Source organism: Seriola dumerili, unplaced genomic scaffold (assembly GCF_002260705.1).
Source record: "Seriola dumerili isolate Sdu_G_001 unplaced genomic scaffold, Sdu_1.0 BDQW01000016.1, whole genome shotgun sequence".
Lineage (NCBI taxonomy): Eukaryota > Metazoa > Chordata > Actinopteri > Carangiformes > Carangidae > Seriola > Seriola dumerili.
The window spans coordinates 719,997-733,012 of record NW_019174271.1 but is presented as its reverse complement, the minus strand read 5'-3'; the positions used below and the strand labels follow the sequence as shown (position 1 = coordinate 733,012).

At 42.5% G+C, this 13,016-nt stretch overlaps 2 protein-coding genes across 2 annotated transcripts in view; both read right to left on the bottom strand.

Annotated features, from left to right (window-relative positions):
• Window positions 1-6,280, bottom strand: part of nod1 (nucleotide binding oligomerization domain containing 1) — a 10,990-nt gene extending 4,710 nt beyond the window's left edge. The window contains exons 1-10 of the mRNA XM_022750797.1: window positions 6,239-6,280; window positions 5,466-5,641; window positions 5,207-5,381; window positions 2,570-4,382; window positions 2,409-2,492; window positions 1,069-1,152; window positions 890-973; window positions 417-500; window positions 245-328; window positions 77-160 (exon numbers count right to left, since the gene is read on the bottom strand). Coding sequence (XP_022606518.1) covers window positions 77-160; window positions 245-328; window positions 417-500; window positions 890-973; window positions 1,069-1,152; window positions 2,409-2,492; window positions 2,570-4,382; window positions 5,207-5,381; window positions 5,466-5,636 — 2,663 coding nt within the window. The 5' untranslated portion in view covers window positions 5,637-5,641; window positions 6,239-6,280. The remainder of the gene's footprint in view (window positions 1-76; window positions 161-244; window positions 329-416; window positions 501-889; window positions 974-1,068; window positions 1,153-2,408; window positions 2,493-2,569; window positions 4,383-5,206; window positions 5,382-5,465; window positions 5,642-6,238) is intronic.
• Window positions 6,281-9,138: 2,858 nt separating this feature from the next.
• The window catches only part of enpp2 (ectonucleotide pyrophosphatase/phosphodiesterase 2), a 35,874-nt gene continuing 31,996 nt past the window's right edge, over window positions 9,139-13,016 (bottom strand). The window contains exons 21-25 of the mRNA XM_022751021.1: window positions 12,739-12,874; window positions 11,124-11,201; window positions 10,680-10,812; window positions 10,299-10,452; window positions 9,139-9,309 (exon numbers count right to left, since the gene is read on the bottom strand). Of these exons, the coding sequence (XP_022606742.1) occupies window positions 9,139-9,309; window positions 10,299-10,452; window positions 10,680-10,812; window positions 11,124-11,201; window positions 12,739-12,874 (672 nt within the window). The remainder of the gene's footprint in view (window positions 9,310-10,298; window positions 10,453-10,679; window positions 10,813-11,123; window positions 11,202-12,738; window positions 12,875-13,016) is intronic.

The following is a 13,016-nucleotide window of genomic DNA, read 5'->3' as shown; positions in this document are numbered from 1 at the left end:
TGTGTGTGTGTGTGTGTGTGTGTGTGTGTGTGTGTGTGTGTGTGTGTGTGTGTGTGTGTGTGTGTGTTTCCCATACCAGAGGTGAGTTAAACCCGAGTTCGCTTTCACCAACTCAGCCAAGTGTGGAGCTGCATCGTCAGTCATCTCGTTCTGCACCAACCTACAACACAGACATGAACCTCTGTACACAGAGTCCTTCATTTACAGCAGCAGAGTCATTCAGCTCAGTCAGTGATCTGCTCACCAGAATATTCTGAGGACGCTGTTCTCTCTCAGAGCTTCTGTCAGGACCTTCCCGCCTTTTGATGTGATGCCATTCGCTGAGAGACTACAACACAGAAATGACTCGATGTAAACGATGAGTTTAAATCAGCAGGTTTTTAATGCCTTTGTGGGTGCTGTAGCTGTCCTCTCACCTGAGGTTGGTCAGACTCGGGTGGTGCCTCAAAGCTTCTGCGAACGCTTCTGCTCCTTCATCACCGATGCTGTTCCCCCACATCCTGAAAACAAGATCATCTAAACCTTCAGCTGCACCAGTCAGCACATAAACACAAAGATTTAACAAGTCCAGTTTACTATCTTTAATTTCATCTGTGGCTTTTGGTTCTGGCTGGCAGTCTGTCCAGTTTGGGTTCAATCAATCCCTTCTGAATTTTGTGTCACTATTTTGTGTCACTTCAGGAATGCTAACAACACTAATGTTTAGTAAAGTCTCTCCAGATGTTTTTGTTGTACATGTCACAGCTGGATAAGAATATGCTGTAATAACCAGGAATTTCTGGTCGGCCAGGACAGGTGCCCCTCTCCCTGGCCGTGATCCCTGAGAAAAAAGTTATGCCCTACGGCCACCATGGCCTTTGTGCCCATGCAGTCATTGCAGGAGTCTCACCCCACATCAAATATAGAAGAGCTCTTCTGAATGGCGCTGGCCAGATTCTTCCCACCAACGCTTGTGATCTTGTTTTTACCAATCCTGAGGACAGATATAAGACCATGACATGTTCATTTCATAATTATTGTAAGAAGTATTATAAGATCATTTCTTTCTCTTGTTGGTTAGAAACATACTTGACAACTCGCAGCTTTGGGCATTCCTCAATTATCTGAGCAACCAGTTTGGCTCCAACATCTGTGATGTGATTGTTGTAAAGTCTGAGGACAGAAATAAAGATTCAGTTTCACTCTCAGAAAAACATAAAACAGGGTTTTACTTTATGGAGTTACAAGAAAAGTCCAGTTACCCTGAATTACTGAGAACCATTTCATACTTCAAGTAGTATCAACACTTGTTGTTGGGGCAGTAACCTACCTTTCTCTAACTCTACCATTCAAAAGTATAACTATGTATCCAAGACACAAAGATATAGCTTTGAATAAAACCCGTCACATGATACTGGTGATGGTGATATTTGTCTTTTTTTCTGCCCTGCAGTTTCTGCTAAATGTTCAGCTGCTAACGACACAGGGCTCAAAAACCCCCAACTACTTGCTCCACCTCTCATTCATTTACAGTATACTCAAAATCATGTGACTAAAAAAATACCAGATCATACCAGACCACATTTGGAGTTGGCCAGGTTCGTATGGTGATCAGATCTCAGGTATGATCTCACAGTCAAGATAACAAGAACGCATTTCAATACCAGGTGTAAATGCAAAGACCGGGATCAGATGTCATTATCCAGATAACGTGTAAATGAGGCTTAAATGTCAGGGTATCTGAGCCTCTGCACCTTCACTTTTGACCATTTCAATGTGTTTCTCAACAAAAGGAAGTGCAATACTAAATGTTGCTGCTGCTGGGAAGGTCCAAATCTTTTCCTTCCGCAACAAAATACTATGTAACACTACATTTTTATATATTATATACAGTGTGTTCAGAAACCCCATTTCCTCTGTGAATGTCCAGCCAAAGCCCTGACTTCAACCTCATCTAACATCTCTGGAGCCCTGAAAATGTCTGTCCACTGACAGTCCCAATCCAACCTGACAGAGCCTGAGGGGATCTGCAGAGAAGAACGGTGTGCAAACCTCTGGTGACGTCATACCCAAGAGGATTCAAGGCTGTAGTCGCTGCCAAAGGTGAACACTGAAAACACTGAAACGCTATTTATTCCTTTCTTGTCGTTGTTGTTGTTGTTTTTGTTGTTGTTGCTGTTGTTGTTGTCGGTGGTTACACTAGCTCCAAGTCAGCTGAGGCTCAGCTGTTGTTGTCTCCAGCTGCAGTTTCATAAGGCTGCATTAATGTAGAATGGCAAACGAACACCTACATCATTGGTGTCTGGTTAAACTGTCTGGTCCACTAAAAAATTCATCCACAACTTCCAACCAATCAGAATACAGAATTTTCCCTTTCCGCTGTATAATCAGTTTTCAAGCACACAGGAACAATTCATATGTTTACTCACCCCAACACCTCCACAACTTTGTGCTTACACAGCTCCTCTGCAAGAACCTCGATGCTGCTGTCTGACAGGTGATTGACGCACAACCTGAAGAACAAGCATTATAGAATCAATCCAAATGTCCCTCATCAGAAGGTCGGTAAAAACATGTTTACACCTCTTACCTCACCACTGTCATCTTACAGAATGAAGGCTTCAGCTGCTTCACCCCATAGTCACTGATGTTGTTGTTATCCATGTCGAGCCCCAGGAGTTTCTGACGGTGTTGCAGCACAAAGTTTAGGGCGGTGCAGTCGCCCGAGTAAACGTTACAGTAACCCAGCTTGATGAGGCTCGCTGTGATGCCTTTGGCCGTGATTTGAGCTATGTCTTTGCTGCCTGTCTCAAAGATGCACCTCAGCATCCACAGGAAGTTGGGCAAAACATGGACCTTCTTGCCTTCGTCACCATTATAGTGGGGTAAGCCATGGAGGTGGGACTTCACACTAGAGGACAGGTAAGATTTTAGCAAGGCTCGTTTCTTCTTTAGTACCACAGGAGACACCAGGTGCTCCATCAGGCCAGTGTGAGCCTTGGAGAGGAGTCCACACAAGAAGAGGTTAGTGAACTGAAGGTGCTCATTGGTTGCAAACAGTTTCTTCTCGCTGGGCTTTGAGTTGTCACTGATACAGATGTCAAAGAGCAGACAAGACGGTTTCCTCTTCCTGCTGCACTCTGTGAAGAACTTGAGGATGGAGTTGGCAGCACCCTCTTCATCCAACACGAGCGCAAACGCCGCCAAGAAAGACTGCAGGGTGATGTGGAGGAACTCAAAGTTAGCAGGGCCTCCACTGGTGTCGTACTCACTGACGGGTCTGAGGAAGCCCAGGGGTAGGTCCTCCTCGCTCAGACCACACGCTGTGACCTCCTCTTGGTTACAAATGAAGCTACCTCTGTCCATCCCCTGAAGCGCCAGCTTTGCAAATGCAACGAGGGGTTTCAGTCCTGCTTTGAATGTTTCTGAGGCGCAGCGGGTGCTCTTCTTCAGCAGAGACGGAGCCGGCAAGGCCGAGCGGCTGAGGAACACCTCCGACAGCAGGAGGAAGATGCCGGTGAGCGTGATGCAGGTGTCGGGCAGATGAAAACTATCGTGCATGGTGTGCAGATGCCTGAAGCTCTTGAATACAATCCAGCAGAAGAGCGGGGTGCAGCACAGTCCGCAGAGGTGGGGGCTGGCGTCCAGCTGAACTGACACCAGCTCCCGATGTTCCTGCTCCTTAAAGTGCAGATCGATGTAGGTCTTCAGGTGAGTTGGGGAGAACCCTCGCAGAACCGCCCTCTTCCTGATCACCCTGCTCTGGATCTCAATCCCTGTCCGGGCCGTCAGCACCTTCTGGGAGCTCTTGAGAAGTTTCCCACAGAGCAAGCTGACAAGCAGCTGAAGGGGATGCGCCTTGGCTTCTGGTGAGACCACTTCAGGGACATTCATCAGATCTATATCCTCTTGAATCTCGTCGTAGCCATCAAATGTAAAAAGAACCTTCTCTGGGAAGCGCAGGATGTAATCGAACACCTCATCATCTGGATCGTGATCTGGGTGACAGTTGTATTTGAACAGAAGGTCTCTGAGGGAGATCTGCTCCGTCTCCTTGAAGATGCTGAACATCCTGCAGCGGAACTTAAAGAAGAAGATGGCATCCGTCTGCAGCTCCTTCTTGGACCAGAGGTTCTGCAGCTTCTGCAGGAGAATGGATTTTCCTATGCCGGCATCCCCCATCACATAGATGATTTCCCCTTGAGGATTGAAGACGGCGTGGTCCCCAAGAAGCTGGTCCAGGCTCTCCACAAAGCCCAGGCTTTCATTGCACTCGTTCAACAGTTCCATCAGAGTGTCCGTGTAGAGGTCCTCTAGACGGGTCTCCTCTCGCTGGCCGTACGACATGATGAAGCAGGTGTCCTGGCTCATTTCATGCCTCAACTTCTCACAATACCTGCTGACTTAGAGGACATAAGGAAGCCATTAATGGTATCAGTAGAACCCATCAAGGAGAGCAAAAATGTTTCTGATAAAAGAAGTAAAATAATTAGAAATGTAATGAGGCCACACAAGGTTTGAAACCTAATCCTAACTTGTTATATATAATATATATATATATGCTGTTTGGTGAACACAATGTTACGCACAAGGTGAACAGAGCAGCTGTTCACAGCTGGAAATAATTCAACAAAACTGCATTGTAAAATTATAATTTGATAAATCTGCAGGCAACTGTGGAAAGTAACTAAGTACATTTAATCGACTTTTTCTACTATGTTTTAGATTCTTCATATTGTATTGTACTTTTTACACTACATTCACAACATCTATCTGGCAGCTATTGCTTCCAGGTTTGGGGGATGTCCAAAATTATAATATAATAATATCTTGATACAGTCCAGCCCGAATATAGAATAGAATCTAGATCTATATACTGTTACATTATACAGAATGTTAAATATTTAAATAACCTTCATCCCCACCAGTTTCAACAAAATGCTGCTTAAACATTAAATCAAATACTATGATAAACATTATAATATATTATTGTTGGACTTCTACTTGTAATATTTTACATTTGTATCCCAGTTCTAGTCTTATTATTGAGCTTCATTCTAAATAGGTGGTCAGAATAATAGAACACTTCAATATGAAGCAGTAGAGTAGCTCTGGCTCCACCCTTCATACCTATGTAAAACCTGGGCGTCAGACATATGGGCTCTTTTTTGTGAGCCTAAAAAAGAACATCTTGGCACAGGGCAGCATTAATGGTTGTGATACTCACTGGGATCTGTGTTAACCACCTCCATCACCGTGATGGCGCTGCTCGGGTTGAAGTTGATCTCTTTCAGCCACGGCTGGAGGTCTATGTACGCATCACATACTTTATATATAATGAACATAAAGTACTGACAGGCCTGCTCCCCTTTGCACTGGACGAGCTCCAAGATTTTTCGCACCTAGGAAAATAATCACAGGAAAGAAAGTCACAAACACACAGGACCTACAGGATAAGCCTTCGTAAACAGATATGTAGTTCCTACCCGATCTGTCCTGGTGACGGTTTGCTGTACAATCTCAGCATCCTCCTCACAGAGGAAGCCACAGGCCAGCAGGTTGTCCAGGATGCACTGAGTGCTCCTCAGCCTGGACACCAGCAGCTCTCTGTGGTAGGTGAGGACATTGAGGCTGGTGGCTTCTCCTGTCTGATCCATGTTTACTGCAGAACAGTCACAACAGATGTCAAGGAAGAATTCAGGTTACAAGGATGTTTTACTTGGGAAATTCAGAGTAGAGATTATCTACTGGATTATCTATGAGCAAAATGAAGACTGGACCAACACTACAGACCAGTCTGAAATATCTTTGTGAAACCGGCCCCTGATAAGCTTGTTAAATGTCTAAATCCTCTTCAGATGTGATACTGGTTAAACCATTAGCAGCATGAATGACCTCCCGCTTAACTGTTTCCTGAATCCTTAGTTTATTAATGACTCCTCAGTGAAGAACCGGTCACTAACCGGTAATAATTAGACACCAACTCAAAACTAACGAGTTCATTTCGCTTTAAATTTGAACACCTGTGCATATCGGCTAACGGTTAACTGTATCAGCTGTTTGGTTGTTATGATATCTAGCACAGAAAAAACTAACTGTAGAGTTCTCATGTAAAACCATAATGCTAGAACATTAATCCCACCACTGCGTTGCGTCGGCAACAAAGCGCTGTAAAAAATTAAAGCACTAATAGCATTAATAAAATCAAAGAAGTGCTTGAAAATGAACTAAAGGGTTAGATAGTCTGAAGCACATTTACCTTCTGTTCACAACGTCCGCTGTGCACTTCAGAGAAATCCCTCCTCCGCAGCTCTGTGTTGTAGGAAGTGAAAGTATTTAGGACCAACGCGTCAATTCTCTCCACTATTTCACAACCCGCGGTGCGTTCAAGCACCCACGGAAATATGTTTTATTCAAACAATATATCTACTCCTAACTCGAAAAGTAACAGAATGGATCTGAGACCACAACAGTGAAGTCAGCTTCAGATTCGGCTGTTAAACCTAAAGGAAACAAGTTAAATATACTGAGCTGGCATCATTAATTGTCATAAAATTTTCATTTTTGTTATATTTAAGTATTTAATTGTACATATTATATTATTTATCCTTTTTAATTATTTGGCATTGTCATTTTGCAGTTTTTCTTTCTCTGTACTGTCCACTGTGCTGCTGTAATACTGCAAATGTCTCCACTGCAGGAATAATAAAGTAATATCTTAAAAGGGCGTAAGCACAGATTGAAACCCATTTCCACATTCACAAAACTTTTATTTCATTTGTGAAAGCAAAACAATTGATTTCACTGTATTTTCTTTCCATCCTGTCAAAAAACTGCCAGGTCTACCTCAAAGGTCTCATATACTATAAAGGTAGATGTCCATGTGTAGTTTGATTATAGATCAGGTCTAGCTTCTATATTAATACTGTGAAAGTATCAAAGCCTCAGTCCACAGAGAAATGCACACAGCCTGTATTCAGAGACTGAGCCTTAAAACTAGCTGTCAGGACTTCTGTGACTGTGAGTCAGATGTCAGTTTTTGGTTCTTAAAACCACAAATATATCTTCTTATGGATCAACACTTCAAACAAAACACAGGAGGAGAGGAAAATATGGAGCTTTTAAAACTCATTTATACTTCTGTCATTTACACCACTTGATTCTAACGACCAAAAGAACTACGATAGAATCACGATGTATAGAAAATTTGGAGAAAAAAAAAATGCAATGAATGAATGTAAAATTCATCTTCATCTAGAAAATGAATTAGACTCAAACAAGAGTGTAGGGAGGTGGAGAGGGAGTCTATAAGGTTCAAGTGTGTAATTGTGGTAAAGTTGGGATCAGTAACTCAATAATCGATAAATTGTTTTAACACAAACGATGCTTCTTTCCTACTGTAGTAAGGTCGACAATGGGCTTAATCCTTATTTTCATCTGAGATGGAGAAATAACATTTTAATTGGTCTCTATGTGCAGCATGCTGTGAGTGTGCAGGCACTATCTACAAAGTGCAACACTGAAAAAAGATGAGACAAATCTATTCAATAACAGACTTATACACTTATACACAAAATCACTTCACGTCTCCTGTTGCTCATACTACAGCACTTAGTTTGGGTTAGGGTTATGTTCAAGTTATTGAACCTCAAAAAATCCTGATCCTCAAAGTTAGAGAAAAGTCAATTTTTCCACGGCCACATTTGCAAATATATTTTTTAGTTTGCATCTGTATACAGGCTTGGCACATCTGATCTCTGATTAACAAGATCATTAAAATGAGAAAAAAGCTTTGTTATCTCAAAATAACAGGATAATTATCTTGTTATCTCAGGATAACAAAAAATGATTTTCTCCTGATATCTCATGATCTCAGGATAATGAGCTCTGTTATCTTGAGATAACGGGACAAAGAAATATTTACAAGCATAAATCTATGGACCCAACCTGCCTTGTGCCAACAGTCCAGGCTGGTGATGGTGGTGATGGTGGTGTGGGAAATGTTTTCTTGACTGACTTTGGACCTTAATACCAATCAATTATGGTCTGAATGTCACGGTCAATCTGAGTGTTGTTGATGACCATGTTCACCCCTTCATAGCCTCAGTTTACGTTCTTCTAATGGCTACTTCCAGCAGGATTCTCCAGACCTGAACCCAGTAGAAGACCTTTGGAATGTGGTAGAACAGGAGAGTGGCAGCATGATATATATCAGCAGAAATGATGTGATGCATCATGGAGGAGAGTTTCAACATCAGGTGGAACCATGACAGGGAGAACTGAGGCTGTTTGAGAGCAAAGGAGGAACCACCCAGTGTTAGTGTGGTAACTGAATCTGCACCACATCTGATTTAGTAAAAACACAAGTTTATTGTGATGAAATTTACATACAGCATAAATAGGTCAGTCCTCACAGGTGGTTAATGTTTTAGGGAAAAAACACAATACTAGATCATCATCATTGACATTATTGTTATTGTGCACAGAACAAAAAGTCAACACAACACACACAACAGTCAAACAAACAGAAAATAAACACACACACACACACACACACACACACACACACACACACACACACACACACACACACGGAAACACATTGCATTATTGTTCAATGTCAAAAAAATGAAGGTAACTTCCTCTTAATCACGGGGTTGGTATCATATGAAAATATGTGCTTGTTGCACCAGTTCAATAATCCTGCTTTAATAGTGATGTGACAGTTTTGTCTGGAACTGATTCTGATTCTTTGTAGTGCAATTAAATATTTTTACATCATTAAAATGTGCCAGATTTTTCTAACACATGACAAATTCTGCTCTAGAAAATAATTTGATTTTTTTTTCATTTCAGTTTGATGTCACTTCACTGAAATGTGATTGTAATTTAACTGAATTTGAGCCAAACAGGAAACAACAATAAACTAAAGTGAGCAGCACCTCAGCTTGTAGCTCAGTAGTGTTAAAGCTGCATCTTAACAACTGGATGAAATGAATGAGTTGAAACCAAATGCCACAGCATGGACATTGCAGGACGTAGCATCTGGTGAGAGCTGAAGCTAGTGTAGGTCAGTGTAACAGAGATGATCACACCTCCTCTTATACCACATACGTCCACCACGGCTGAAAAACATCAGTAACACAGACGGAGATCAGATCAGATCTCGCTCTCGTACGTGTGCATGTAGGTTTTGAGCGAGAGGATCTCGGCGTAGCTCCGGGTGGTTCTGCGGTACAGGTCCAGGCCTGTCAGGATCTCCACGTCCCTGACCCGAGCCGTGTGCATCTTCATCAGGTCCTCCACCCAGCGGGACTCCTCCTCTGAGCTCTGCATGCAGGCGGTGAGGAGGACACACAAGCATGAGCAGTGTCAGCTGCGCAGCATGTACAGTAGCTACTTATAACACATCACACAGTAAATATAATCACCGACTACAGAGCAATTAGAAGTGAATTAGAAGTGAATTAATCTGATCCTTATTACAGCAGCTGATCCTGAACCAAGTGGTCTTGGTGGTCGAGGAACTGTAGCACCTCTCAGAGGGCAGAGGTGCACAGATAATGAGTCGGGGTGGGCGATACCACAAAATCTCTTCTCAATCCGATAGTACGTAATATATCCTGAATTGAAATGGCATGCGCTCTGTCAGGTGAACCCCCCGGGCACTATGTTGTTACTTTCATGTGTCGGACTGGTGTGCTGTGCGTTGCTTCATGTTTGAGTGCGTGCGACATGACAACGGCAGTGGCAAAGAGTGGGATGAACCTATTTATGCTGACAACATTGGAACATTGTTTGCACAGACAGTTCTACTCTGAAATGAGTCAAACATATAAGAGAGAAAAGGAAACTGGCATCGACCCGAGGTGGTCAGGTGTGATTTTACCTGCCCTTTTGATTATGTGTTTGTTGTACAGTGAGTCAGCTGGTGGGAGGAGGAAGTCTGTGATTTCTGTAGATTTCAGAGCTGCTGAACCAAAATGTTATACTGTAGAGAGAGTGACAGCTGTATAAAACTATAGCAGTTTTGAAGACACTTTGAATTTCTTAAAGCCCCATATTTTCCTGCTGTGTTTTATCTGTAGTGTTGATCCATAAGAAGATATATTTGTGGTTTTAAGAACCAAAAACCATCTCAGTGTAGTTTTACATCTCCTCTCTCAGGCTTCTCTCTGGAGCTTTAGTAACAACAGGTCGGTGAGCCAATCAGAAGAGAGGAGGCTCTGATCCTCTGGAGGGGTGTTATCAGCTGTGTGATTTACTGATCCTCAGATCTGGAAATGTGACGATGCGTTTAGAGACGAGATGCCACTTACGTTGCAGGTCTCGTCATTGTTGGGTCTGTGTGGCAGGATGAAGGCGGCGCTGGTGAGCGGGCCGCTGCACGAGTCTGCAGCCTGTGTGAAGTCTAAACAGCTGGTCAGGACCACAAAGTAGTGCGTGGGGATAGGTATCGTCCCACTTACAAACCTGCAATAAAGACCAAACAGTATCCAGCTCAACTTTTATTTCTAACAGAACAAACTTTTCTGAAATAATTTTTTTTTTCTCAAGAAAAACTGGATTTAATTTAAACTTCATCAGGAGGAAGTTAGTCATACTGTCAGTTCGAAATGATTTTGGACTGAATTCTGCACCGAAACGTTTGTAGCTGCAGTGAAGCTGAATTAAAAGTCAAGTATAACAAATGTTCTCACTCTTTAATCTTCTCTGCTGAGTCTCTGACTCCATCATAGTTGTAGTCAAACACGGGTCCAATGAGCACGTTCACTCCATTTCTCTCTGTCGCAAATTTCTTCAGCAGAGCTCTCTGGAAGTAACTCCACACTCCTGAGAGAGAAGGGCGGGGGAGTGGTTGAAGAGAGAGAGAGAGAGAGAGAGAGAGAGAGAGGTGGAGGAGAGACAGAGAGAGGGGGAGAGAGAGAGGGGGAGGGGAGAGACAAACAGAGATAGAGAGAGGGAGAGAGAGGGATGGAAGAGAGACAGAGAGAAAGATGGAGGAAACAGGAGGCGATGGAGGAGAAAGAGAAGCAGTGAGTACAGGACTGAATCTATGAGTATTGATTAATATTGATCAGAGAAACAGGGAAAGGTCCGATCAGGACTCCTCTCCCGCAGTTCAGCTGTGAACACTGACTCACTCTTGAACGCAGGAAACATGGGAACAGTGTTGGTGATCAGGACAGCGTCGTATTTCTTATCTGTGGTTGAAGATAATTCTGTCAAGAGAGAAGAAAGAAAACGACATCAGATACTACACCTGATGATGGCAGATCAGTGATGAAGGTGTTGAGTCAAAACTTACAATTTATTATGTAAGTAAATAAATCAAAGACTTGGGTTGGGGCAGCAACCATGTATTATTTCTATATCAATTAATACTTTTTATGAATCATTTCTAATCAATTAAGACATTTTTTTTCTCAGTGCACTGATTCACCCTTTATTATAAACATGTAAGAGTCCAGAGTTGTCAGTACTGAAAGTATTGTCTTCATTTGTCTGATCAACATTTCAACATCACAGATATTCAGGTTAAAATGAAAATGAATGGGCTACTAAATATTTTCTACATCTGTCTGCACAGCAGCTTCAGGAAGTCTTAAGACTCCTCCACTTTATTGTTTTGTAGATCTAACTGTAAATGGATCAAATTGACATTTTTGTCCCTCAGTAAAAAATGTGTTTAGAAATTTTTGCAAATGTATTAAAAAACAAAAACTTAAAATTGTCTTTCTATGAACTGGCATGTTACATTTATTCACATATCGTATCAAAGCACTCAAACTGACCTCCAAAGTAAATCAGATGAATAAGATCATTTAACAAGTCATCAAATATCAACATCCAAAAAACACTACTGCAAATAAACCTCCAGAAACCTGATCAGAAACCAGAGAAGAAGAAGCTCCTCAGTCAGTGATCAGTGTTGTTGTCTGTTCATCAGTGGTTCATAACAAACAGCAAGTTAAAATAGATAATTCACTACGCTTCATTTTCCAATCAAACACGGGCTAAAAAAAAATGGGGTTGTAGTTGAAGCCCACAGCTTCACTCACTGTATCCATGGCAACATATTTCCTGTTAGTTGGAAAGAGGTAGTTAGAGTTCTATCTGTTCTGTTATCAGAAGAGTTTCAATCACTGCTTGTCGCCTACAGCTGATCTGATGTAAACAAACTCATTTGACTGACAACCGACTAATAATGACTTAGTGTTGAAGGGGGGTGGGGGGGTGGAGGGGGGGGGCTATGAACTATGCAGAGAGTTGCTGAGATGCTTTTCCTTCCAGCAGGTTCTCCATCTCAACAGAGGACTTCTGAAGATCTCTGTCCCACCACAGTTAGATCACAGAGGTCTACAGAGAGTTCACTGGACCTCATGTCTTTGTCCTGACCTGCAGGTGAATTGTGGGAACTGACACACACAGGTGTGAGTCTTTCTAAATTCAGTTCACTACAGGTGGACTCAGTCAAGTTCTAGACTCATCTAAAGCATCATTCAAGCAAACAGGAAGCAGCTGACCACAGTTTAGAGCCACAGGAAATGGTCTGAAGACTTTTGTAAATAAGAGATTTTGGTTTTTGATTTTTAACACGTTTGAAAAAGTTGTGTTTTCACTGTAATTATGGATTATTTAGTGTAGATTAATGTGCAAAAATGTATTGAAATAAAGGAAATCTGAAAAGTGAAGGGGTCTGAATACGTTGTGTGTACTTCCTGTATTCTGTGTCTAAAGCTGAGCTGCTGAACTCACGTGGCGGGTACAGGAAGGCGTAGCCGATCTGTTTGTCAGCTCTGTAGTTGGTGCAGGACTGGCTGTAGGCCGGAGGGACTCTGCTATCAGGTCTCACACAGTTGGACAGGGCTTCAGGCAGAGGAGACATTTCTACCTGGAGGACCACACACGCACACACCACACACCACACACACACACACACACACACACACACACACACACACACACACACACACACACACACACACACACACACACACACACAGGACTGTTGGTGGTTGTCAGGTGTTCACTGG